This window comes from Corythoichthys intestinalis, chromosome 18 (genome assembly GCF_030265065.1).
Source record: "Corythoichthys intestinalis isolate RoL2023-P3 chromosome 18, ASM3026506v1, whole genome shotgun sequence".
NCBI classification, from domain to species: Eukaryota; Metazoa; Chordata; class Actinopteri; order Syngnathiformes; family Syngnathidae; genus Corythoichthys; species Corythoichthys intestinalis.
Window position 1 is genome coordinate 26,340,749 of NC_080412.1, and position 27,648 is coordinate 26,368,396.

General features: G+C 42.9%; 2 protein-coding genes across 3 annotated transcripts in view; one reads left to right on the forward strand and one right to left on the reverse strand.

Annotated features, from left to right (window-relative positions):
* Nucleotides 1-10,802, forward strand: part of gtf2ird1 (GTF2I repeat domain containing 1) — a 12,778-nt gene extending 1,976 nt beyond the window's left edge. Inside the window, exons 3-27 of the mRNA XM_057820591.1 lie at nt 36-177; nt 614-793; nt 881-1,064; nt 1,640-1,953; nt 2,044-2,139; nt 2,475-2,558; nt 3,204-3,387; nt 3,464-3,489; nt 3,571-3,709; nt 3,795-3,838; nt 3,903-3,986; nt 4,144-4,233; nt 4,795-4,851; nt 7,724-7,804; nt 7,888-8,071; nt 8,145-8,200; nt 8,290-8,361; nt 8,430-8,697; nt 8,852-8,880; nt 8,961-9,008; nt 9,080-9,157; nt 9,225-9,417; nt 9,489-9,526; nt 9,630-9,748; nt 9,835-10,802. Coding sequence (XP_057676574.1) covers nt 36-177; nt 614-793; nt 881-1,064; nt 1,640-1,953; nt 2,044-2,139; nt 2,475-2,558; nt 3,204-3,387; nt 3,464-3,489; nt 3,571-3,709; nt 3,795-3,838; nt 3,903-3,986; nt 4,144-4,233; nt 4,795-4,851; nt 7,724-7,804; nt 7,888-8,071; nt 8,145-8,200; nt 8,290-8,361; nt 8,430-8,697; nt 8,852-8,880; nt 8,961-9,008; nt 9,080-9,157; nt 9,225-9,417; nt 9,489-9,526; nt 9,630-9,748; nt 9,835-9,903 — 2,859 coding nt within the window. The 3' untranslated portion in view covers nt 9,904-10,802. The remainder of the gene's footprint in view (nt 1-35; nt 178-613; nt 794-880; nt 1,065-1,639; nt 1,954-2,043; nt 2,140-2,474; nt 2,559-3,203; nt 3,388-3,463; nt 3,490-3,570; nt 3,710-3,794; nt 3,839-3,902; nt 3,987-4,143; nt 4,234-4,794; nt 4,852-7,723; nt 7,805-7,887; nt 8,072-8,144; nt 8,201-8,289; nt 8,362-8,429; nt 8,698-8,851; nt 8,881-8,960; nt 9,009-9,079; nt 9,158-9,224; nt 9,418-9,488; nt 9,527-9,629; nt 9,749-9,834) is intronic.
* Nucleotides 10,262-20,369, reverse strand: dtx2 (deltex 2, E3 ubiquitin ligase). 2 transcript variants are annotated; one of them, XM_057820594.1, is made up of 9 exons: nt 19,611-20,369; nt 18,606-19,245; nt 17,835-17,893; nt 16,991-17,209; nt 16,161-16,228; nt 15,906-16,082; nt 12,215-12,376; nt 12,044-12,133; nt 10,262-11,976 (listed from the first exon to the last, which is right to left on the reverse strand). In XM_057820594.1, the coding sequence occupies exons 1-9, from the start codon at nt 19,939-19,941 to the stop codon at nt 11,740-11,742; spliced, it is 1,983 nt and encodes a 660-aa protein (XP_057676577.1). In that variant the 5' UTR covers nt 19,942-20,369; the 3' UTR covers nt 10,262-11,739. The 2 variants fall into 2 exon arrangements, with proteins under 2 accessions (XP_057676577.1, XP_057676578.1); XM_057820595.1 differs by lacking the exon at nt 16,991-17,209 and having other exon boundaries at nt 19,611-20,361.
* Nucleotides 20,370-27,648: the final 7,279 nt, after the last annotated feature.

Sequence of the window (27,648 nt, forward strand, 5' to 3'; positions counted from 1 at the left end):
CACACGTCATCGTAAGCAAGTGTTTTATTGTCCAGTGTATGGCCATGTCCAAGCTGAATGCCGAGGTGGCCTGTGTCACCATTCATGAGGACAGTGTCATCGCACTCGGCACGGAAAAGGGACGAATATTCCTCAACTCCAGGAGGGAAATCCAGACTGACTTTTACAAGTTTTGTCGTAAGTTCCTCCCACGTGCTGCCAAGATTTTTTTCCCGGCAGGTGTCACCATATTTTTGACACTGTTCATTTTAGTTTGGGGGTTTTTTTGGTCACATTTCCCACAGATTCACAGAAGGTGCACTATGTTTCCCTAAAGGTGAATTGTACAGTATTTCAGCAATTCCATCATCTAGTGCAGTGTCTTAATCCTGCTGGCTTCTTGAAATTTGGCTCTAAGTACCTCCCTGTGGAAAATCTTTTACATTCAAAGTGGAAGCGACAGTGGGACAAACAAGTCATTAATTCTATCAGCTGCCATTTTTCAAGCGTGACACATAGATTACTTCCCCCCAGAGAACAAATCTGTCACTTGTCTGGTGCAATGATGCCGCTAAATGACACTCAGAAGAAAACGCGCCAGGCTTTCAATGCTACTCTAATCCTTTTCTTGCAGGGGTGCCGTCATGCCCGCCCAATGTAAACCCAACCAAAGACCAGGATGCGGATGCAGGAAAAGAGGGAGAGCACGGCCAAACCGTGAGGGTGCCCCCACTACCGCCACCACCGGCAGATGCCCAATCCAATGTGTTTGTCTTAAGAAAAATGGTGGACGAGGTCTTCACTGTTCTTTACAGTGAGTGTTCCATTAAAGTCATGCCAGCTGCTAACTGAAAAGGCATCACATGTTCACCAATATTAACACAGGCGTTTTGGCATGCAGGTGAAGCGGCCGGAAAGGGCACCTTAGTTCCCGTGCCTTACGAGCGGCTCCAGAAGGAGCCCACTTGCTTGACGGCCCACGGCCTGCCGGAGGGTGTCTCCCTCAGAAAGCCGTCTGAGTATGATGCCAACACGCTCATTAAGATTCTGGAACAAAGCCACCGGATACATTTTGCCGTCACAAGGTCAGCATCCCATCAAAGACATAAATGGGAATGCCAAATAGTCAACGTTATTATTGGGTCTTGTTATCCACACGGGTTATAAGAAATATTTATTATTATTCCGAGAAATATTTGTCACCTATTTTCGAAGGGTGTGCTGTATTTTCCCCGAGACTATAAATGTAGATTTCCAAAAGCAGCTTTAAGCCATAATACACCGCAACATTACCAGGTGATGTGACCCGCAATTTACTCGTATCGTAGCTTTCAGGCATAAGGTAATGTAGCAGTATTCACCTGGCACGACAACTTTCATATGGAGTGTGCAACTTGGGCATGACGTCATGCCTGTTTCTTTTTTTAGAACTCACTGAAGAAATATAGTTAATTTACTGTGCCGATCAGACCCATTTATTTGTGAGTGACCACACTGGACAATGACACATCTGCAATGATGTTTTCCTGTGCTCAAAAAAGTGGGACATCTATTGCAGTGAAGATGAGACTAGTTTAATGATTAGTTCCACGGTTATTTTTGGCTTGATGACGAGCCCCTCAGAGCTACATTTGACGCGTCTCCTCCGGTCTGTGCACAGGCCGACGGAAGACTTGTCTCGCGAAGCCAAGTCAGCGAGTACAGATCTGGGCCATCGTGGCTCTTCCGGCGGCGCCGTGGCACCGGGCAGCCCCGGCCCGGTCAAGACTACTGCCCAGGTAGTCACGCCGTCAAGTCCCGCCACTTGCGCCAACTCTGTTCTCTCAAACTTCCTGTACGGCATGCCCATATCCTCCAAACCCCACCCAGATGGCACGCCGGACTTCAAGCCCACGTCGCTCCTAGGCCTGGCCAAGGACCGATTGGCCAATTGGACAGACAAGGGCGCATGCGGGAAGGACGCTGCCAGCAATGGTAACGCCTCGGGATTTACGACCAAAATACCGAGCGGTTGTAGTCAATTTCCTTAAATATTTGTGCCTTTTGTTGTGGTTTCTTCTTTAGATGAAATAGTAAGAGTAGCTGGCGAGCAGGGTCAGACACCTGCAAATATTCACATATCCAAGAGATTACTCTTCTCCATAGTGCACGAGAAATCAGGTAGGCCTTTTTGCCAAATGATTGATTTTCCTGCTTTTGGGTTGAGGTTATGTATTGCCCGTTAAGGAAAAATAAGACGACTGGTACCAACATGTAATTTGAAGATCACGACTTAGTGAAGCATCATGTAGCTCATCGAATGTGGCTAGTACCATTCAGTTAACTGGCACATAACTGCTGTAAAACCAAAATCATTAAGGGCCACAGCTAGCAAGCATAATTCCATAAATCGTTGGCACCTGAACTCCAATAAATCAACTGTGGATGTTAACTGCAACAGTGAAAACGTAGGGGGGAAATTTCATTTTTTTTTTTTTTTTTGTCACCCGCCGCAGAAAAATGGGACTCGTTCATCCGAGAGACGGAAGACATTAACACATTGAGGGAATGCGTCCAGATCCTGTTCAACAGCAGATACGGTGAGGAAGGCAATTGTTATAAACTGCCACCATTGTCTACAACTTGTGAAGTATTTTCTTGTGATCCTAAATGACCAACTTTTTAGACATCTATATTTGCCATAAAAGGACCGCTGAGGTAGACAGGCCCTGAACTACAAATTTTATCAAAGACCCTAAACTGTAAATTGTGTGAAGGATCCTAAATTACAACCCCTAACCTGAAATACAGTATGCCGCTATTGACAAAGTTTTTGGTCAATATCCTCAACCACAGTTGTTCTTTCCTGAACAGTGAGATACTTCAGGGATCGTACAAATTTACAAAAAATGTCAACTTTCTGAACCGGTACCTACATTTTGAAATTAAAAAACAACCCTAAAACATTTAAAGGTAAACTACATGTTTTAAATGAAACTGAAATTTGAAGTGTATGAAAGATCCTTAGTAAAAAGTGTCTTAAACTACAAACTAAGAGGCACCCTAGAGAAAAAAACACTGTAAAACATCCTAAACAATGTAATTAACCACAATAAAAGAATTTCTAAGACTACTGCTAGACTCTTACTTTCCAAGTATGTGAACTACAAACCAGAAAGGAACCAAAGTTTAAGGACCGTCATATAAAAATGACTAAATCTGTTTGTTTGTTGTGTGTTTTGTAGCTGAGGCCCTGGGTCTGGACCACATGGTGCCAGTGCCGTACCGCAAGATTGCGTGCGACCCGGGCGCGGTAGAAATTTTGGGGATCCCGGACCAGATCCCCTTCAAGCGTCCATGCACCTACGGGGTCCCCAAATTGAAAAGGATCCTGGACGAGCGACACGCCATCCGTTTTGTGGTCAGACGGTACGTACCGAACATCTGTACATTTTGGGAATTTGATGGCATTGATTCGTTTCCTATTGTTTGATTTGCATTGCAGGATGTTTGACGAAAAGATTTTCACAGGTGAGAGTTTGTTCATGCTAAATATACACACAGAACCTCAAATGAGTGTTTCGTATATTTACCATCCCGTTCTATTCCAAGCTGCCGCCAAAATGTCGAGGGAGGAGGGCAAGCAGGATGGGGGGACCACTGCCCCGGAAGACGTCTTCCCGGAGAACTTGAGCCTCACGCCGACCCCCTCCGGCCCCATGGAGCTGCCGGTCAATCCTCACAGCGTCCGGTGAGAGCCCGTATGTTCTTTATCACTCTAACTGGACGCCGCCTCCGCTTACCTAACGAGCTGTCCCTCGTCTTGAATTAAACAGGTCGACGAGTGCGTGCGTGAGTCCCCTGGCTGAGTTTGAAGCAGGTAATAATGAATGCTAATGGCGGCCTTTCGGACACGATGATAATGATATATTGAATGCCCGCAGGTCCTTCAGTAGATTGCATCCCTTTGAAACGGATTAAAACGGAGCCTCCGGACGCAGACATCATTCAAGTTACCGTGCCGGCAGGTAAGCCACATAAATGCCGCCTCCCTGATGAGAACCTTTCCAGGAAGGGAAAATGTTGTTACAAATCCGTCTGTTAGAAAGACTATGAGAGATGCATGAGATAACTCATCTTTCACTCATTCACTATATAAGCTACAGTCACCAACTGTGTGTTCAGAAGCCAGCTCTAGCACGGAGGAGCCCAGCGAGCCCGCCTCCTCTCCCTCCGGCCACTCGGCCCTCCACCAGCAGGCGGAGAATCACGCAGGTAACCTCCAAACCTCCGGTATGCCTCCTTCCTTGCCGCACCCCCCACTTCTACCGGACTCCCGGCCAGGCCCCCACCTCCTTGTTCTTTAGGGTCTCACGTATGAATTTTAAATTTCAAATCCCACCTTAGTGACGTTGCTCAAGCCCAACCCGCCCCTTCCCTGACCTCCCACTGTAGCTCTTCACCCACTAGTACCTCCCACAAAAATTAAGTAAAAAAAAAAGAGAATCCACACAAATATGTGCTTGGGTTTTAGCGCTCACGCCTTCTATTCTTTTTTTTTTTTTTTTTCTTTAATTTTGTTGTTTTTTGACTGTCCTTTGCTCAAGTTTCTTTTCTTTCGCAAATGACCACTGCAGGAGACAAACAGGAGGTGAGTGCACACGACAGAGCCCAGCGCTTTTTATCAATATTAAAATACATGACCCCGTCCATTAAGTAATCTATAATTCGTAAAGAGGCACACCAATGAGCTAAAATACAGTAAAAGCAGTAAATCGTTTATAGATTTATAAATTTATAAAGGACATTTTCCTCATGTTATTTCTTATCCTTCAGCTGGCGAAGCATTGTCACCTACAGCAGCACCCCAGAGTCACAGTAGACCCTCTGAAGGTATTTATTGAATCTCTTATTTACATACTAATGTGATGGCATAATCATAACAAATCTCATTGACAAATTTATCTTGTAACCATGTTGACAAGCCAAATTTAGTCAGACCCCATGCTCTGAACGATAGTGGAAAAAAATCTCAGCGATTTTATGGGGTGTGTTATATATTGCGATTTTAAAATTAGAATTTTCACCAGATAACTAAATAGCTGTGTTTGGGATAGGCCTGAATGATATTGGAAAAAAAATAACATTGTGATATATATTGCCAAGGCTTCACACTTATTGTATTGGTTGCACTTCTTAAGGTACACCAGCACAAAATGTAGGCACACACATTTTTCATTGCGTCACTCTCCATAACATTCATATAATTCGTCTTCTGAACTGCTTATCCTCACGTGGGTCGCAGGGGTGCTGGATCCTATCACAGCTAACTCCAGGAAAAAGGCTGGGTACACCCTGAACTGGTTGCAGGGCACATATAGACACACAACCATTAATGCACACACTCACACTTACGGACAATTTGGAGTGTTCAATCAGCATACCATGCACGGGTTTTTGGGATGTGGTACGAAGCCGGAGAAAACCCATGCCATCACGGGAAGAATATGCAAACTCCACACAGGAAGGTCGGACCCAGGACTGAACCTGCAATCCCAGAGGTGGACGTGCTAACCTTTGTCTCACCGTGCTGCCTTCATAATGTAAAATATTTTTACCCAAAATAATGTCGAAAAATGCGTGTCTTTATTAATTGCTTTGAGTCCACTCAAATTCACGCACGCTCACGCTGCCGAGAGCAGCCTCTGTTACACAGTTGCCACAGCACACTACAGCTAGTATGTAACAAGCTAAATGATGACTATCAAATTTGTGCCTTCGATCATAGAGCTACCAAGCCTCCTCTGCAAGATCCAAGCTACAAACCTGTCAATCATCGTTAACTTTAAAGAGCATACAACAGGAGGGAAAAAAAGTCTTAAATAGCATTATGTGAATTAGAATCATATTTTGAGACGATTCGACTATATACAACAATTTAGCAAAGCGCAGATGACGAGAAATTAGTCTTTTAATCTGCCGGTTAGCCATGCCTACCATTATAGGGCTCTAGCGTCCCCAACAGGTGGATGACGTCAGCGGGAGACTGGGCTCATCGGTTTTACTATTCAGCCCATTGAGGGGGAATTATTCAGAACAAGGAAAACGCGACGAAGAGAGCCACAAAATGTCATTGTTTAAGTCTTATTTCAATATTTTTACAGGATATTCTTTTTATCCAAGTATTTTTCCCCAATAGCTAAATAAATGGCTTGAGAAGGACCAGTCAACCCATTGAGGGGCAACTATTCACGAGGAAAACGCGACGACGAGAGCTGCAAAATGTCATTGTCTCTGTCTCTTTACTTCAATAATTTTACAGGATATTCTTTTTATCCAAGTATTTTCCCCAATTGCTAAATAAATGGCATGGTCATGACAAATAAGTCTTGTGCTAAATGGGATATGAAATGATAAAAATGCAATTATTCAGGACATGGCAAAATTACTCCATAATGGTCAAAACTGTCAACTTCACCTTTACTGTCGCACCTCCCAACGATATTATATGACGCCTAAATCGGACATATGTCATTTCCCTTCCCCGGCTTCGGAGAATGTAAACAAAGCAAGAGGCTTGACAGCTAGCCGACATGCTAACCCGAACCGAGTGATGTTTCAAAGTCTTCGAAGCGGAAAATCACACATAACTAGCCCGGATTATTTGACATGATGACTGGGTTGTTGATTGTCTTAGCGGATCCGCAAATTGCCCGGCGGAGAGCAATTTACAGTTGTTCCCCGGAGGAGGGCGGCTGCAGTTGTTGTGCAACTAATTTTCATGTGGAGAGCTTTTTACATGCCTATCAATGATCAAACGTAAGAAGTCCTTTATTTAAAGAAAGTTTGTAGTGTTTACTTTGTAATCGCTGTATTCGTATTTGACATACGGTAATACAAAACGTTTACTCACTTCCTCGTAAGTTCAATGGTCCCACAGTAGTCAGGCTTGTTTTGGCCAATATCCACGGTGAATGGGAACCTTTTGAAACTCTCCCTCATAAAGCAAGATTTTTCTGCAGCCGTTTGGCTGGCGTGATGCGAAAAATAAACGTATTAATCCGCAAAATCAGCTGAATCCTTAGTCCTCATACACAACAGTACGGCTCTTTAGTGAAGAGGACGCCTTCACCCGCACACGTCACAGCGCCCTCCTCAATGCAAGACCGAAGCCAGAAGTCACTCATTTTCATGGCGCGGGATTAAAAAAAACTAAATAAATGTAGTGATCGCTTCCACACACATCCAAGCGGTCCATATCATTCAGGAGCATAAAATACCGCGTGTATTATGAAATAAACATGCTTTTTCGTGTCACATGCACTTTAAGTACCAAACGAGAGCTGCATTGGTGAGGAGAGAGGCTGTGGCACTGTACTAGCATGAAGCAAAAAAACGAATGTGTTCCCAAAAAAAAAAAAATTGGTTTGCAATGCACATTTGTGCATCGCGATGGTGATGTTCAAACGATATATTGTTCAGGCCTACCCCATACTATAGCCTTTAATAACGTCATTCCAGATTTTTTTTTTCTCCAATTTGCCCTGATATATTGATGCCATCATCTGGTATGGTCATTGTATCAATTATTTTCAAAGCATTACAAAAAAACATTCGTATGTATGTAACTGTCAAAAGCATACGTGGGTAAGTTCATGGAGTTATGCATCATATCTAAAGTCTTGCAGACTTGCCAGATATATCTTGTAATGGCACAGCAAGCAAAAACTTTTCTTTAATCTCCAAGTTTTCTTGATCTGTTCAGCTGGTTGCCTGGTGGAGGACATTGGTGAAATGATTCTTCAACTGCGCAGACAAGTGGACAACTTGTTCAGTATCAAATACGGTTGGTCTACCTCAATATTGAGAATAGGGTGCGTGTGTGTGTGAATATAAACGTTGGTAACCTTACCACATTTTGCCACTCAGCGGAAGCTTTGGGCCTCCCCAAGCCAGCCAAGGTGCCCTACTCCAAGTTCCAAATGTACCCTGAGGACCTTTTCGTCACCGGGCTGCCTGAAGGCATCGCCCTGAGGCGGCCCAACTGCTTTGGGGCGGCAAAGTTGCGCAAGATCCTTGCCGCCGGCAGCCATATCCAGTTTGTCATCAAAACGTGAGCGGAAAAGCCCGCCCGCTCACCTTTTCGCACAAAGCTGCAAGCCACTTATGATGTAACGTGTCTGCAGGCCCAAGCTGTTGAGTGAACAAGTCAAACAAGAGATGCCTTCTGTCGGCGACACAGGTAGGTGAAAAAGTTTGGGTCAGGCTTGACTTGACTTGACTTGACTGGTGATTTAAAGGTCTAACCTGTTGAATGGTTCCTCCCTGCAGAGCTAGACGTCAAGGACATGACATCATTGACGGAAGAAAATGTGGCGTTGTCCAAAAGACCTGCTTTCTCAGGTACATTAAGACCAGTAAAAAGATCTATTATGGTAAAGGACAAAATTTAAAGGGTTTTGTATCTGCAGAGTGCCTGGAGTCAAAGCTGTCCCGGATTGACCTGGCCAACACGCTACGGGAGCAGGTCCAGGACCTGTTCAACAGGAAGTATGGCGAAGCACTCGGCATTAAGTACCCAGTGCAAGTGCCTTACAAGCGAATCAAGAACAACCCAGACTCTGTCATCATTGAGGGGCTCCCGCCCGGCATCCCCTTCCGAAAGCCCTGCACCTTTGGCTCCCAGAATCTGGAGCGCATCCTCGCTGTCGCTGACAAAATCAACTTCACCATCACCAGGTCAATGCCACGATTTTATCTACTTGTCTTTTATATTGAGAAATTGCATCTCAGGTGTTTTAAATTTACAAATGAAAGCATTACTACTTATTTGGAATTTTATGCTGATTAAACGGCCACAACAATGCACGTTAACCAACTATTTGCTTTCCAGACCTTTCCAAGGCCTCATTCCAAAACCCGGTAAGCACAGGACAACACGAACTTCTTTAAATGGTGTGATTAAAAGCCCACATTAATTCATAACTTGAAATGTTACTCAGCACCTCGCCGAGTCACTCTTCTTAAGAAGGCATACGCGACCATAAGTGGTGAGTTAGGTCAACTGTAAAGATTACTTTATAACACAGCGTGTTCGTAAATGCGTTTAATCTGACGGTAGAGGATGACGACGTCAACAGAGTCGGGGAGAAGGTGCTCCTCCGCGAGCAGGTCAAGGAGCTGTTCAACAAGAAATACGGTAATATTTCAAAAGATATTTCACACGCGGCATCAGCAAAACTAGTTTCTCGCGGCTACTTTTTCAGGCGAGGCTCTGGGTCTTGACCGAGCCGTGGCAGTGCCGTACAAACTGATCCGTGGGAGCCCAGAGTGCGTGGAGGTAGATGGGCTCCCTGAAGACGTGCCCTTCCGGAACCCGGGCACCTACGACACCGCCTGCCTGGAGAGGATCCTCGGCGCAAAAGACAAAATCAGCTTCAGCGTCAAAAACCAGCTACAGTGAGGAAGACCCATTTGCTCAGAATTTCTGTTGATACGGCTACAATTCTAACGTGTTTTTTTTTCCTCAGGCCTTTTTCAGAACTGTGTAGTCAGCCCTGCAACACAGGTACACACACATCATAATGGCCATCGTTGGGAATGTAAATTGGATTGGATATTTATCACACTTAAATGGTCGTGAATGAACGAAGGACGAATTACTGTTTCAGCGCGCGCGCCTGAGGCCTCCACCAGTCGGCGGAAACGCAAGAGAGTACAGGAAAGCCTGCGAGGCCCCGCCCCCTCTGCCTCAGAGCTGGCCTCGTCAGCCAATCAGATTCCAGTCATGGTATGTGTTGGGTAGTGATTAAAGTAAGGAATATGGAGGATTTTGTGAGCAACGTGGCTGACTTGGCTACCATTTTGTATCCCCAGCAGTGGCCCATGTACATGGTGGACTACAGCGGTGTCAACATGCAAGTATCAGGAAAAGTCAACTACTGACAAGAGTCTGTGCCCTGAAACGGCGTCATCAACAATCGGTGTTTTTTTGTTTAACTTTAGCACTAAAAATAGTTGCATTGTATACGTGCTCAATTAACATCAACACTTTTGGAAAAAAAATCAGTGACGTCATACGCTAATGTATGTTTTTTATTTATTCTATTTATTGAACTGCAATGCTGCCATTACCAGGAATGCTAACAAACACTAATGCTTAGCAGGGGTCATATACTCTGGAATTTTTTTTTTTTTCCCTATGCTACAGTCAGGTCTATAAATGTTGGGCACATGGATACAATTCCCTTCAGTTTTCTCAAAGCAAGTGAAAATCTTGATTCCAGTCAGGTGGTTGACTTAGTCAATTTTTGACATTCCTCTTCCTTCAAAAAAAAAAAAAAAAAAATGCCGAGAAGCATCCGCAACACTTAACAAATGACCCCTGCTGCTTTTGTTCAGTTCTGTTGTAAATACTTCCAATTAAAGCTTGTTTATTTCATTGTGATGTTTAAAGCCAAAAAAAAGGAATGTGTTGATGTCCCAATACTTATGGACGTGACTGTTTCAAAATCATTTTTGTTACCAGTCTATGGAGTTTTGAGTTGAACCAGCTTTTTGTATCCAGGCGCATTTATCGAAAGCCGTTTGAGCGTTTACATCTAGCGCTTCACTTGTACTCGCAGAGCCAACTGGTCTGTGAAATTTAAGCTGCAAAGATCTGGAATAAATGCTCAAAACGTTTTCCACACTTATTAGCATTATGTACCATAACATGAGTCAATTTGAATGTATCAAGCAGGGCTTGTCCCCGACTTAAAAGAATGCTATAGTGACTAACCCCCATGTAAACATGCTGTACCTTAACGCCAATTAGGCCTTTCCAAATAAAATGTGTTGCCTTGCTTGGTTTCATGGTTCACATCATTCTCCCATTCACCTCAGACTATTGGTCATTATTTTTAATCATTTTTATTGCAGTGACTTATACAGGAAGTGAGGCCTTGATTGTCACCGGCGGGAGCTCTTTTGGGGTATGGTGTTGAGTTCGGGAAAAGTACACTCGTTTGTGGTCACGCGCTTGTTTCTAATCACTCACTACCATGACGAAGATAGTGGACATCTTATCAATGGCAGCTGAAAGGTCAATGGATCACGTTAGTGCAACAGTGCTGAATTCTGTTATTACGCTGGCTAAAGAATATTAGTGTTAAATATCTTAATTTTTTTTTGGTCACCCCTTCACTAATTGTCTACATTTTCTTCTCCCATCCACTGTTGCCACTTCTCATCAAGTAAGCTTTTAATTGCATAACTTTCACCAGTTTAAGTCGCAGTTCTCGATGCGCCGTAACAACTAAAGTGCTTTATGAGTGTCGGTGCTGTCATGGTGACCCGACAAGGGCTGCTTAATAACAGCAGAGGTGCTTGATAGCGTATAGTCTTGCTGGTTTCACCAGCTACCAGTAGGTGACACCAGAATGGTTAGGCTGCTGAGCATTTCTGCCAGTCTATGCTTTTGAATTATTTAGCAGGGAGATGAAGCGGCTGAAGCTAGAAATGCAAAATACACAACAAAAATGATTTTCCAGTTTGAGGGTTGCAGGTATGTCGACCCTTAGCAAAAGGCGGATTATTAGCGCGACCGTGTTAACTTTCGCAGTGTACCACGTTTCCTTTAAAGCATTTGGGTCTCTTACGGCTCTGATACGACACCCGACTGTGGAAAATTTGGCTTCTCCCCGATTCCAGTGCATGTCCGTTGACGTTTATACCGCCGCCTGGTGTCAAACAGGTTCCCTTTCGGTACTTAAAAGTTTTTTGGAAGGGGTAACTGGTAATTTAGCTGCCGCCAGGGGCCTTGAGGCAATCCTCAGTCACGCCCTGAGAGGCCAGCTCGGACAGGACGTTGTCAAGGTAGTTGGGGTCCGGGAAGCCATGTCCCGACAGGTTGGACATCATCTCCGTCTTGTGGTGGATACCGTTCCACACCACTGTGTCGGGCTCCCCGGTAGTGCTGGACGTGCCCACGGTGAAGATGAGACGGCGCATCCATGCAACCTTCAGCAGCTCCAGGACCTTGAAAAGGGAGAAAATTTACAACTTACTGGCTGATTCGTGATGAACGAGGAGACTGCTGTATTACCTTTCTGCCTTTGTCGCTGTCCGGCAAGAAGCAGAAGCGGGGGAAACCCCGGCAGGTGAAGGGCTGGCCTGGGTTAGGATGCTCCGGTCCCTGGGGCATCAGGACAAAAGATCTGAGCGTTAAGTGATGGCGGCCGTTGTGACGACACACTTTGTCAAGTACGTGCCCCACCTGTATTCCAGGCGGGACGCTGTAGATGATCTGGATGGTTCCGCAGTCCGGGTGTCCGGGCAGTGCTTGAGGGATGCTGTAAATCTCCATCTTGCCTTTTGGCTGGGTGCCAGTTTTCTCGCCATAGATTGTCTTACACGAGGGGCACTGCAAGCTGCCGTCCTGAGGAGATAAAAGCCGTGTCGGCTGTTTAAGTCATCAATGCAAACCTAGTAAGAGATTACTGCTACCCTAAGTGTATCGATCGTGTGTGCTTTTGATGAAGACAGAGTTAGGGATTTAATGGCCCCTATGAAATCCAAATGTATCAAAAAATTTGATAGTATTCAATAATATTTTTTCAAATACAAATTTTCGATTAATTATTCAAATGAATATATTGATTTCGTTAGCCTCATAGTATAATTGCCAGTCATTTTTTGGGGCTAAATTGTGTTGCTTTTTGCGTCTTTCAGACTTTCAATTCTGCCTTTCTACTTATATCCGTGGCAATCAGATCACTTTAGAAACCAAAAGAATATCAATTACAAAAAAATGCCATTTTTTTTTCCAGACATGTTTTTTTCCCCTCATTTTCCAGAACCAGTGAAATATGATTTAGGCAATTACGCTAATATTAGACTTAGAGCTGGGAATCTTTGGGCACCTAACGATTCGATTACGATTCAGAGGCTCTGATTCGATTATAAAACGATTATTGATGCACCTCCCTCTTTTTTTTTTTTTTTTTAATGTTTTGTACATTAGTTCCAAAATTGTTCAAAAATCCTCTCAGGCTAAACCAAACTACTATTTCAGTATCAAGTTAACATATAACAGTAAACAAATATACAAAAATAACAGTAAATAAAAAACTCCAGTCCCCATTCTGTATCAGCAGCTTTAAACTACATTCAATTAATTTAATGTTGTGAATCAACTGTTACAGTCGTTAAAAATACTCCCGTTATTCCATAATTTCCCTTCTGTCTACTTTTGTCAAAGTTTTAACACTATTTCATCACTTAAAGATAGATCTAAGACAAGATTCTGCCGATTTAGGAGTATTTTAGATAAAAAGTTAATTAGGTTTGCTACAACAGAGCCTTCTAGAGACTTCTACTGCTTTAAGATGGCGGCTGTTTACTTACGCCGGAAAGTGTCATTTCGCATCTCTGTTCAATAATACATGTTCTAACACCAACTTCGTCTGTCATTTTGCATCTAATTCTACATATATATGATATCTACTGTAGCGGTATGTTTGTAGCAACTAGCAACTGAGCGTTGTTTGTAGCGGCTGTCAGCCGCAGTCAGGTATGATTGTTTTTTTTATCTAGCGGCATGAGTTGGAACATGATATTTACTCTCTGTCTGTTCCTCATTGCGTCCCAAAGACCGCGATGACCGTTTAACTTCTGCTTTACCTGGTAAAATTCAATAATCGGAATTTGGATATTTGTGAATCGTTCTCGAATCTTCCACGGCCGAATCGCGAATAATCTAAGAATCGGAAATTTCGCACGCCTCTAATTAGACTAATGATGTGAAAAATCATGTTTGGCCTCTTAGATCAAAATATTTTATTTTTTTTTTTTTTATATTTCTGCCAAGGAATTACTTTTCAACATATGCTTCTCAGTAGTGGATATATAACATAAGCTTAATTATTGTACAAGTGTTATCTAAAATTCATAATTCAGAGCACAGCAGTCAACATCCTGAGGCGAAGGTACAATGTAAGATGCAATTGGCAAAAGCGTGGCCTGGCCACCTACGCTTCATGCCGGGGTCCTCAATTAGTGGACCGCGGTCCACGACAAACCCCTCTGCGGACCCACAGACAGGAAAAAAAACCAAAACTTTTTTTCAACATAGATCGGCCATTCCTACAAATGATGTATCGCTATGCATTACTATTGTATCGCTAAATTCCGTTTCATTTTTAGTCAAATATCTTCCATGTTCTCACTTCTGTTGTCATCTCTATGACAGCGATGCGCTGATTGGCTGAGTAAGCATGTATGGATGCGCTGATTGTCTGAGAAAGCCTGCATGCTACTAGCTAGCTGGACGGACCGCAGCAGTGTCAGCAACCTCAAACACGAGTCTCACCCAGCACTTTGCAATCTGTTTGTACATGCTGTCGTGTTCTTTATTTTTCATTCAAGAACGTGGGTCATACTGTGAGCAAACATGATTTATTTATTTCCAAGTGTTACCCCGGCACTCTCGCTGCATGCAGGAAACGTTTGAGATCATAACGTTCTCTAACACCACATATGCCACCATTAGAAGACCAAATCCAACAAAATGGCATGCTCAAAGTTGACCGAAAGAAGTGGACAACAAAAATCTGTTTCAATGAGGAATGGAATGACAAATATGCGTCCATTTTACCAACTGCAAGTACCAAACCTATGTGCCTAATATGCTTAAAGACAGTTGCTCTAATAAAAAGTGAAAATGTGAAGCGCATTTATGTTAAAGAGCACAGCTCTTTATAATGGTAGTTTCCTCCTAAATCAGAATTGAGAAGGCAAAAAATGAACAGGTTGACACATCCATATCAAGAGTCAAGCAAGGTTATTGTTAAATCTATGACAACAGCAAATTGCAACAGCGTGCTCACTCAGTGTTGTGGGTGTTGGCCAAACATGAGGAGAAATAAAAGACTGAAGTCATGACAGCTATGTTCAAAGGGAAAGAAAAGGAAGAAATGACAACAATCAAATCTCTCTCGGATTTATCAACCACAAGATTCACTGAAGTACTGATGATGATGTGAGTAAACAGCTTGGTGACCCCCAAATGCCATTTCTCTCATTGAGCAGTGTTTTACAGTTAGTTACTGTAAATAATTGTTATGTTTGCACCTTAATGAGCTTTTCATTAATGTTCTAAACAACTTGTACTACTTGCACATGTTCTTTTTTTGTCCAGCAGGGTTTTAGTTACGTACAAAATGTGCTGTCAATATTGTTTGCACCTTAATGACAGATCTAGTCAATTATTTAGTGTACATGTGTAAACATTGTACTTGCATTTTTTTTAAATCAAAAAAATGTTTTGTTAATTTATTTTTATTTAATCAGAATGTACATTGTATTTTTGTTTGGTCAAAAGAAAACTACCTTTACCACCTTCGACCTGCCTTGTACTTGACCGACATTAATGGACCTTCAAGATTTGTATTTGAGGACCCCTGTGATATGACGTATTTTTCATATAATCATGAGACCATTGTTTTACCAGTTAACCCCCCCCTTCCAGTATGGCAACAGTCCTCCGAGCTGTGCTGCGTCAGACCATCTTTGTACTCCGTGTGTGATTGATGTTCTCCTTGTGATCATAAGTAAACTTTTAAAAGACTTCTGGAATGAGAGTCTTTCTTCTAAAACCAAAGAACGAACAGATTCTCTCCCCTGACAATTTCATTTGTAGATATTATAAATCAAACATTTTAAAACTTCCATATTCATCGTTTCCATTGGTATGTTCTAAATTAAAGACCATCTTTCAAACGATTTGATAGTCTATACTTTTGAAATACTTAAAATTATATCAATTACAAAAATGGTTTTATACAACTAAAAATATAATTCTTTAACCAACTGAACGCACTTTGATTGCAAACCATTTTGGAAAAATGACCTTTTTCATGTGAACCCATTGGTACCTTTGTGCCATTTTCATGTGAACCCATTGGTACCTTTGTGCCATTGTTGTACATGGCCAGCATGCAGAGCATATGCAGGGTGTGCCCACACTTGACAAACTTTCCCACGGCGCCCGGTGGGATGCCCTGACTGGCCTCCTCAGCTGTGGCTGACACCGGCATCTCGTAGCCTGAGGGATTGCACAGCTGATCCATGCAGATGATGCAATCCTGGGAGGCAAGATAGTGTAAGGAAAAAAAAACAAACGATCATTCATAAAAATGTGGGAGTATGCAGGCAGACATTACCTCATCGGGGACACCGGGCACCGCCTCCATGTAACGCTGGATCACCTCCTCGGCTCTCTGAACACAAGCTGAAACAAAACGTAGCCTGAGGACTTATCCCTATATCTCAAACTTTTTGTCTGACGTGTTTTGGCCAGCAAGCAAAAGGGAGGACAGGACATTCAAAGATGGGAAATCATGAAAACACCCGAAGACCTATCGTGTTAAAAAAAAAAAAAAAAAGTTGAGGGGCCGAGTTTGTGGTCTTCAACCAACTTTCCAGAGCCTTACACACAGAGAACCTTGCACAAATGACGCAAAAGGTGGCTGGCATTCTGACCTCCCAGCAAAAAATCTCTGATCCACTTCTATTTTGGATCACGTTGAACTTTCAAACTTCGGTTTCTATAATCTCTAGACCGAGAGATCCTTGCAGGATTGAATTGCTCACTCAATATTTTGCGATGTTACCACCGACAACAGAGCGAGATGGGGAAAAAAATCTGGGATATTTACAGCAAGTTGGACATTCTAAAAGAGCACTGTGCTAATTTTGTCTGAGTGCTCTGCTTTAACCCTATTAAAAACGAACCCTCAAGGGTGATTTACCGCCAATTAATGCTTGGCAAAGAACTGGACTCGAAAACAGGTACAAGTTGTCTACCACCTCCGAGATGCTTTCGTCAGATTCCCTCGCCTTGAAAACACTACGCAAAATGGATGGGTGGATTTATGGATGGCAGGCGACCAGCAGCACAAGACAAAATGGCGGGACGAAAGATTGAAACACGAGGATGGATGGATGGTGACAATATGCTCCTCCGAGCGAGGGCGTTCGGCACGGTAGCTACCTCTCCTGTGCTGCCTCTTGGCTCGCTTAACTGAACTGCCGCTGGCGGGGGGCTTGCTGGGCCTGCCGGCGGGGGGGAACCGGACGGGAGGCGGCAGCGGTGGGAGCGAGAATTGCTGAGGCGGCAGATGCTGATGTGGCGGCGGAGGCTGCGGGTGTGGGGCGGTGGCGGTGAAGTGCACGCCCAGTCCGACCGCTGACATCAAAATGGAGGCCATGCCTGGAGCGGGGGCAGGGTGAAGTGAGGGTTCCGGGGCGAAAGGGACCGGGGCGGGGCAAAGCGGGTGAGGTGCGGGAGCAGAAAGGAACAAATAAAAATAAAAAGGAATGAGATGGAGCAGCGACAGACGCACCCATTGCCAACTGTGTAACGTCACAATGAGAAACACCTTTCTCTAAACTACTTTTCTTCCTTAATTCCATCAAAATAACCCTTTGGACAATAAGTATTTTTCTGTGACTAATATACATTTCAGTGGTTATATAATTTGTTACCTTCACATAATGGAAAAATACATATACGTTTATATTTAATCACTAATTTATACAGATTCACGTATAATTATACATTTAATTTGTACTCTTTAATTACAGAAAAAAAATGTTAAAAAATAATTGGTGTAAATAACATATCAAATGAACAAAGTTTGGATTATATCTGTGCAGACTTCATAAAAATACAAAACTGGCTCCAGATAGGCTTTTTTAACACCCACTTTAAAAATAAAATCAGCAGGACTGATGCATAGAGAAAGTGCAGAGGTACACCCAGGAATTAAACAAATGCAGAGCACAGAGGGGCCGAAGTGTGTCTGTGTAGACCGGAAGCATTTTTGGGCTTTTACCTGCCAGGGCTGAGCTGACGCTGGTGGATCCGTTGAGCTGAACGGGGATGGAAGGAATGCTGGAGCAAGGACGGGGGGAGAAAAAAAAATACTCATTCAATTGGTCCAGGTACAAACGTGTTCTTCCTGCTCTTTTGACACGATCATAGTATGAGAATCCTGAGGTTGTTAACCTCCAACATGTGAAATAATTAAAGAGCACAGACAAGATCGGGAAACACAGCAGCCGTAATACTAAGGTCAGAGGAAGACGATGACCGCAGCGGTATGCTGGAGGATGTGCGAGTGATGAGCATGTTAATGTTTACTCATTGTCTACTCAGAGCATCTTCAGCCCTGTAGGGAACAGGAAGTGCACATAAGAATTCAACGCACTAGTAGCTCATTTAGTCCATATCCAAACAGTGCACTGAATTATGAATGTGGAATTATGGTATTGCTATTACAACTTTGGCCTCAGAAGTAAGACAACTTAGACGTGCAAGTATAACTAAAAGTTACTAATAAGACAAAATTGTACTAGTCTAATGAAATGTTTTTATTACTAAGGAGAGGTGAGGTGTTAGATATTCTTCAGACAAATGTGATCTAAATTTGTAAGTGAGTCTGTTTAGGTGCAGACAGTTTCATTTATGCAGTTTGTGTGAGAGACAACAAGGATTGACTTTAGGTTGCGCACATCATATCTATTGTAGATAATACAGTATATGGTTTTACCCTAAAGTTTTAAATCATGCATGTGCATCATTCAATAAACAGGTCTATACCAACCTTAGGCCGTTTGCGCTCGAAGAGCTGCTCATAAGGGGGCTAGCTGAAGGGGGGGGTGGCCAGGGGGTGCCCCAGGACATAGCCCCGACAGAAAGGGGCCTTCGGGGGTAAGGGGAATAGACTGAGGTTGGGTGCGCCGCCGCTGCTGCTGCTGCTGCTGTCGCCCTGCTCGTCCCTTGCAGACTGGGACGGTTCAGGCTGCCCGATGAGAATGAGTGGCGCGAACGGCTGGGCATTGGGCCCGTTCCCCCGTGGCTCAGACACTGTTGGCAGGAACAGGGCGGGGCTGCCTGGGAGGAGGCGGAGGACAAAGGGACGCCGGCCGGGAGCGCAGAGGGGATGGCCGGGGGTCCGAAGGAGGCCAGCGGATAAGGCAGGTTGCATTGACGCCGCACCTGCCGCCTGAAGCCCGACGACTTGTTGACCTGGGCCAGGGAGGTCAGGTCCACGATGTAGTTATAGCCGTGCGGGCCCAGGTCGGCCGTGCCCTGCCTGGCCTGGTAGCTGTGTTCCAGGAGGATGGAGGTACGGGTTTCATAGGGCGTCCAGCCACCTTCATCGTTGGCCCACTCCCAGTACACACCGCTACCCAGGCCCGAAGATTGGGCGAACAGAGAGCGCCGCACAGAACGGGTCTTTCCTAGGAAAAAATAGAGGTAACAATTGACGTCCGTATTGGTCACCAGCGCACTTCCAATAAACAACGTATGAAAACATGTATTTGCCCACATTATCGCGTTAGTCCCACCTCGTCAGTTTGGACCTCAACCCCCTTCGTTTGAGGAAAATTTATCAAACGTATGTCGCTTATAGTTTGTGTAATTACACGCACGAACATAATGACAAATACATAAATATAACTGTGGGTTTATCCACCGGTTCATCTGGCGGAGCAGCTGTGTCAACATTCCGATGACAACTATAAGCACAACCGTCAGCTTTCATGCTACAAACCTAGCATAGGCCTTTAAAAATATTAGACCAAAGACAACCCTTCAAACTCACCCGTGTCCTGTCGAAACTGCTTCAGGCTCGCCACGTCAATAAGATAAGGCGATAGGCTGGGATCCGACTGTCCCAGGCAGATGGTGGCCGCGCCGAGCGTGCCGCCCCGGTGGCCCCGCGGCGATAGGCAGCGCTCGATGTAAGCGCTCACCTGGCCACTGTACGGCCGCCAGTGGCCCAGGTCGTCCTGCCATTCCCACACGGCTATCATGGGCTGCGAATGGCCTGACAGCGGAGAAGGGGTATGGGTGGCCGCCGCAGAAACCGCCGAGGAGGAAGGCCCGGTCCGGGAGCCGTTGACCCGAACGCAGGAGCCGGATACAATCGCCATATTCGGTCGGCCCCGGTTTAGCTTTAACTCGATGCTAAATTGAAGAAAGGCTAGGTTAGCCTAGCGCTAGGTTAGCTGGGCTCGTTGAAGAACACCATAGCGAATACGTTAAAATCCGCTGTATGGCACTTAACACACGATTTTCTCTCCTAATATATCAAAGTACATTTTTAACCGAAAATGCAAGTCACCAGAAGAGGTGCTAGACGTTGTTGGTTAATTTGCAACAGCGTTGCCAGGTGAGGGTGCTTGGCTTGGCTGCTTGCGTTTAATATCACTGCTGCCTTCAAAGACACTCGATAATAGGAACTTCTTCTTGAAGCTCACCACGGGAAACCTCTTGAACGTTATCCAATTTATTGTGTGTATTTTTTTTAACTCCTCGTGAAAACCCATAAATTTACGTGAAGAATCTTATGGGCCATTTGATATTTGAAGAAGACAACTGCTAATTAATCACATTTAATTCGCAAACCGCATTGCTTCACCATTTCCATTTGTTAGCGAAGGCAGCATTTTCTTCTTCTCTTGTGACAGACGTCTCCATTGTCAAAACCATAGATATGACATATATGTTGCAAGATGTCTTGTGTGCTCTGTGAGCCAACGGGGATGTGCGGTGTCGCTTGTCAGCCATTTTGCGGCGACGCCATTCAATTATTTAAATATCACAGTAAACGGAGCGTGTGCATTGAAATGGCTATAAATTGTTCAATTTTTGACCAGTTTTTAAGTTCGTGGTTTGTAATAAAAGCCAGTACTTTTACTGCATACTTGATAATGATTATTGCATAATTTCAAGATCCAGCCTGAATTATAACCACGTTACTTCGGTTTGTCATGAACCACATCGTTTGTAAACCTGTGAAGAATTTAGCGAGATAAGCTTGTTTTAGCGGGGAAAACCCCACCTTACTTGCACTGCCGTTGAGCCTGCCAGAGAAGTTTACCGACGCAAGGTGGCCGTCAGGTACGTACTTCATAGACTCGCCTTCAGAAATCTAGCCTTATATAATTTCTATAGCCAAACCCAGAACGTTCCAAATAATTGGAACAGAGGGAGGCGGTAATGCTCCATTCGTGTTTTGGCTGTCAAGCAATAAACGAGTACCAAGAATAAAAGAGCCAGAGGAAAAAGAATAAACTGCTCCGTGAGAAACGGGCAGGGAATGTGTCATTGTACGCGAGCGCGGAAATCGAAACGACTGACAATCTATTTTTTGACTAAATATGTTAATGCATTCTGGGAAGATTTGTATGACTGCTTATTTCCTAAATTTGCAAATTTATCTAGTTTCACAGGAGAAAAATGTTGTATATGACATCTCTTTGCACGACCTGGCTATAAACACAATTATAATTCTTGGGAAATCTTTCATACATCAGAATAAGTATTTCAAATCCATTCCTAATTTTAATATTTTTCACAAAGAATGATGTCACTCTTTTTCTTCTCGATATGAAGGGAATATATGAAGGGGGAAAATGCTTTGAAACTGTGTGAATTTGTTAAGGAGCTTGACTTGGCAAGTGGACCCAAGAATTTTTCTTTTACTATATTTTATATATCTTTTTTTTTTCTTTCCTCCATTTCTCTCTTTTTTAATTTTGCAATTATATGTGATTGTAATTTTTGATATTGTAATCATGATTATTCTGTAGGCTTCTCTGTTACTTTCAAATTCGTTTAACATTGTACCATGCCACTTATGTTGTAATGTTTGTTGTGTGTTAATTAAAAAAAACAAAAACAAAAACCTCCGTTTTACTTCCGCATTTCTGCTCACAACTTCCGTTTTACAGTTTCTCCAACCAAAACAACAGTGGAGCTAGAGTGGCATTACTCATCAACATCACTCAAAAAAGACAATTTGGAAATGCCGCATCCATATGCCAGTATCACAACATGAAAGGACAACATGAAGAAATGGCTAAGAGTCGACCCACAACCAAAATAAATTTGTATTTTATTGATTTAATGCCAGTGGATGGAAACACAATCAGGGACCTTAAAATCTCTGAAGCATCCAGTTGAATGTGTCCTAATAAATGAATTTTGTGTTCATGAAGGTAGATGTGGAACCAAGACAGTGCCACCGCAAACCAATAACAAGTACATTTATGTTCAATTTGACGACATTTCTGTGTGTTGTGTCACAGCTGAGACATCGTTAGCTCTGCATTAGCTTCAGCGATAAAGAAATGCAAAACACTCACCTACTACAAGGCATACACGGGCTTTTTACCCTAAATGCATAAATTCAAGTGTTACACATTTTTTGTTCGTTTGTTTACAGGTGGAAAATGCTGTTAGGCAAGGGAAGACAACTTGATGTGCCTCACAACAACACGTTGATGGACATACAGTGTATCGAGACTACGTGCATTCTACCTTAATGATGGAAGGCTGGATTAAGGCTCCACCTTCCATAATATTTTTCCAAACATTTTATAAATTTTGATTTATTGACCTGTTTTGCACTCGCACCAATTGTTTTAAATAAAACGAAGTGAAATCGTGCTGTCCAAAAGCTTTATTGCAGTTAATATCCCCAATAAAAAATGCATACACGGAGTTTAGGGGGCCGGCATCCCCCCACCCCACCCCCCAATTAAAATGAAGAGTTTTCCGGTAAAATATTGTGTATTGTATTTGTAAAGCAATAAAACAAACAACAAAAATGAATGCAATGAACCAAAAAAGTTATTTTTGTAATGGGTCAAAATTATTTTTCCAACAGATCATGTGACTAGCACCTTAAACGGTCATTTGCTTTGCTTAGCCAAAACCACCCGAGAACCGAAGAGGCAAGATGGATATACGTAATTTTTTCAAACCTAAATCTTGAAAAGTGACAACAACTACTGAGCAAGAACCAAAGATTGAAAATGTGGACCATGAAATGCCAGAGGGCACTGCCAAAAAGGTGAGTGGAGTTTCAATTTGCCCCACTAAAGACGCTAATTGTACAACAGAGCTACCACCGGTGTCTTCACCGGTGTCTTGCCCCTGTCAAAAATTGTATGCCCTGGCCGCAGGAGCGCACACACACACACACACACACACACACACTCACACACACACACACACACACACACACACACACACACACACACACACACACATTACTCATGAGTTATGTCGACTTAAACAACTAATTGAAACCAGAAAAGACCCACAGTTATATATTTTAGACATCAACGTTTATTAAACTGAAGAAACTCCATACAGGACTTGAATTACAGTAATAACAGTTATCGGTCATCCTACGAGTAAAACAGTAAAACACTGCCTTTTTTTACGTTCAGTACGTATGTTACGTTAAACGACAGAATTTCTTTTTTTTTTGGATGGATGGGCCATGTTTTAAAACCTCGTAGATAACTACATCACCAAAACACGGAAATCAAGCAAATCAGTGCAGCGCTGTGGCTTCGCCCAGGGGATATAATTTTTGACAGTGGCAACTATATTGGCACAACACTGGCAGGCATACCATATTCAATGGATGACGATCCTGGCGAAAAGTATAGCTGTCCTTAGCAGCCTGATTTAGAATTCCCCTCAAGAATGATGAGTAACAAAAAAACGGTCATTTTCAACTTATTATTATAAATATTCTTGGAAGTTAATTTTATTGCTGACATTGCGTTTCGGGGTAATCAACGTGTTGTGCCCCTCCTCCCCCAAAAGTAAAGCTCCGCCAATGTAAAAAAGAATGACATACTGTATTTGTGTACATACAGTATTAGGAGTGGGAACCTCTTGGTACCTCACGATACGATATGCGATACAAAGCTCACGATAACAATGATCTGACGATATGGCGATACAACGATTATCGATTCATTGGTCGGAAAATCATTCTAGGATATTCTACAAACAATTAATAAACAGGAAAAACAAACTTCGGCTGTGAATTGGGATTGATTTTATCACTAGTAGACGTCCAATCCATCCCTCCCACTTCAAACGGATTGAACGTCTATGGCCGTCAGTAACAGCCAATGCCAGACAATGAGTAATTTTGGGCCATTTAATGTCATTTACCTGTTGATTTTCAGTTACTTCCTGTTGATTTTGGGGTATTTTATGGGTCTCTTTCTGTTTATTTTGAGTTACAGAACAGGAAATGACCTGGAAATCACCCAGATGAATAGGCAGTGACTAAAACTCAACAGGAAATGACCTGTAAATGCCCTAAAATGAACAACAAATGAACTGTAAATGCCCTGAAAATCGGACAGAATGACTGTGAATGCTCTGATTACGCACCAGTGACGCTCGGCGTCAATTTCCATAGGACGCGTTTCACGAGCAGCCCATCTGTGGAGCGGCTCGATCTGTTCACGCGAGGATTGCAAGATCGCGCGAGAATAGCGGGTATTTAAAGGTAATAAAACAACAACACTTTGCCTTTCAGACCCCGCGTATTGGCGAGCTTTCTTTTTGAAAGAAGAAAAAAGAAGTTATGTGCTAGGCCCCCGCGAGTGGATAGTGAGGGGTCTAGGATAGTGTGCCTACAGCTAACAAGACTCTTAACATTGCATACCGCTTCAACATATTCAATAGTATTATTTTTCATTCATATAAAATTAATATTCTGTCCGAACAAGCTGAACAGAGAATCCACACCGTGCCATCACACATCAAGCAGATGAATATGTAACTTTTTCTCCGCAGTGACAAAAACAGCTGACTGTGGCCACTGCGGTCAAGCCACCCTCCACTCCTTAAAACGAAGTCAAGCTAGCCGCCCCTCATTTGGATCTGTGGCCCCAGTAGTTAGGTAGCCTACCATATGTAGCATATGGAACAATGAAATTAATAGTTCACCTGCTGTGGCCTGAACGTAGTCTCACACTTTCCTCCTGGTGCGCATGGACTTGAATTGCGTGCCCGCTTGTACAGTCCCTGTTTTTTCACCTCTTTTATCAACACCATCGTCGTTTTGGGGCTTTTTGAAGAAACTTCGGACACTCAGTTGCCTTGACATTTTTCAGAGTAAGGCCAACGACGTCATGCATCAAGAGAGACAATAGCAAATTAATATGCTCACTCGCCACCCTGTGGTCTGGGGTGTGAATTGCAACCGGTCAAAATGACGGATGGACTTCAGTTTTTTCCGTCACCGTTTTTAAAAATCGGTCAACGACGGAAAATATTCGGTTAACGCGACCCCTGACTGAGACACTATTATGGTGGAAGATTTTGGTAGCAACTTGTTGGTTTATGTATTTATTTTTTTAGACACTGACACTGTTTTAAAACGATATCTCGATTCTTGGCAGGAACATATCGATAACCTTTTGGGATACAAAGTATCACGATATATCACCATTTTGATATTTTGTCACACCCCTATACAGTATGTACATGTGCCATGAGCATATAACTAATCTAACCAGATGAAAATTACTTTATATTATTTCCTTGTAATAACATAATCTGTGTAAGCACTTCTGCATTCAGCAACTGTAAGACTATTTGTAATTCCGCCTCATTTTGGTCACTCAAGTGGCCGGCATAATAATCTACACCCTATGTTAACCCAGGCTGCACACTGATTGGTAGAATTTTGTCCACGAATGATCAAAAAGTGATAAGAACAAACATGCAATCTTTTAAGTGAATACTTTGGGTTAAAATTGTGAAAAATCCTTAATCTGCTGCTGGCGTATGGCGATTGGCAAGGTAGATCCACACTGGCACTTTGAAGCTAGACACTGTTCAAGACATTCCACTTCCAAGCTACAGAAAATCCCGGAGTCTCATCTACATTGTTCTGAATTCATTTTTGAAGATTCCATGGGTTCCTCTGTTTTGATTTGGCAGTTTAAAACTTTGTCTACTTCAACCGCAATTCATGGTGTTATGTCTATACTGTAAGTCCGAAGCAGAAAATGTCAAAGATGGCACTGCCCAATTTTCGCTCAGGAAACTTGTCTATAAATATCCTGGTAAGAGTTTTTATGTATACTTCTGTGACCAAAACGATTCAATTTTGCTCTTTCTGTTGAAATAAGGAGACGTGTATTGTGGCACTTAATTACAGTGATTGTGTCACCTGTACCATCTGTCTTTTTTCCCCACAAGAGTGAAGCTGGAGCTGCTCTTGGGTTAAAAATACTTAAAATGTATAAGATTTGTTTCAGGACTCTAACCACGGGGATTACCACGCGACTATTAGAGGTAAGGCATTTAGTGGTCGTAATTACCCACAACCGCTTTGCTGCTGTGTCAAATTGCCTGTTAATCCCTTCATGCTCAAATGAAAAACAAATGTGGTACGACAAGTGCCTGCATTATGCTTTTTTTGTTTTTGTTTTTTCATTTTTGATGAGGCGCGCTGTGGCTTGGCAAGAACATGGCATGCAGACGGTGAACAATTAAAAACCAAACAACTGAGTGCTGACTTAATTGCGTGACTTGTGGGCAATTTAGGCGGGAAAATGATGCGTTACTGAGTTTGAATTGTTTATAGCTATATCGATGGAACCCTCTCACCCTGATAGGATTGTTTGAAAATGGACACAGGCCACCATATGTCACAGTTATCAGCAGATTCAAAATACCTTATTTTTACGCAAAACATACAACCACAGCAAGAAAAATTTAAGAGTCATAATATTTTTTTCGGAATTTCTCAGACACACCATCACTATAGCTTACCCTGAGATCACTAGGCACCTTCATTCGAGGAAGGCCCTCTAAGGTTGATCAAGTCCTAGTTGTGGTTAATTATGTGTAGGCCTACTTTTATATTGGATGGCATGGTATAATTTATTTAAGTTCCATTTAATCTTCGACATAAAGAAGTCTGAGCAATCCCACAATGACAATCGTAACTTACTAAGAAAATATGATGCCACTAAGGCTAGGTTCAGCAGGTCTTACTGCACAATTCAATTTTTTTGTCGTATCAGTTTTTTTTTTTTTGCTGTGCCCATTCAGACTGCTTTTGTGCATTGAGCCCGTTCAAGTATTACACATGTGCATGACACACACTGAGGAAATTGAACTGTACGCGCAGAAGTAACACAACAAATAACTGTGCATGAGTGCATAAAGCCTTAGGGCCCAAATACACCAGACGCATCTTCGTTCCGGGCCCGGCACGGCTCTGTGTTGACTGCGTGCCCTGCAGTACGCCCAAAACAGGCAAAACATACCGGCTGTGCACGGCTGCTGTCCGCCAACTCCGTCCCGTCGTAATGTGGCATTCAAAACAACGACAACCACATGATTCTGTACTCATCAGAGAAGCAGAGAGAGAGAAGTGGACTTGATTTAACTGATCATTTTTCCCCCGAATTTATCATATCATTATCCGGTGTGATTATCTCTGTAGTTGTTCTCCTGGGTCCCGTTTTACAATTTCTTGGCAACTTCCATTTTTTAACACTCAGGAATAAGTTGCCATATTTTTTCTTTGCATTTTCGTATTTTAGTTGCGTCTGCCTCTCAATTCCAGAACTACATCATGTTGAGATCGGGCTCCATGTGTGTGGGGTGTCGGTTTGGAGCCTATTATGCCCTTGGTTGTGTCGGTGGGCTTATACATATATGTGCACATTTAAATTTCATGGCAATAACATCTCACAAAGCTGTTAAAACAACTGTTGTAGAAACTGTAATATTCATTAAATGGATAGCGATTTATATATTACAAGAACTAAAAACAAAAAAACGCGTACTTGGAATTG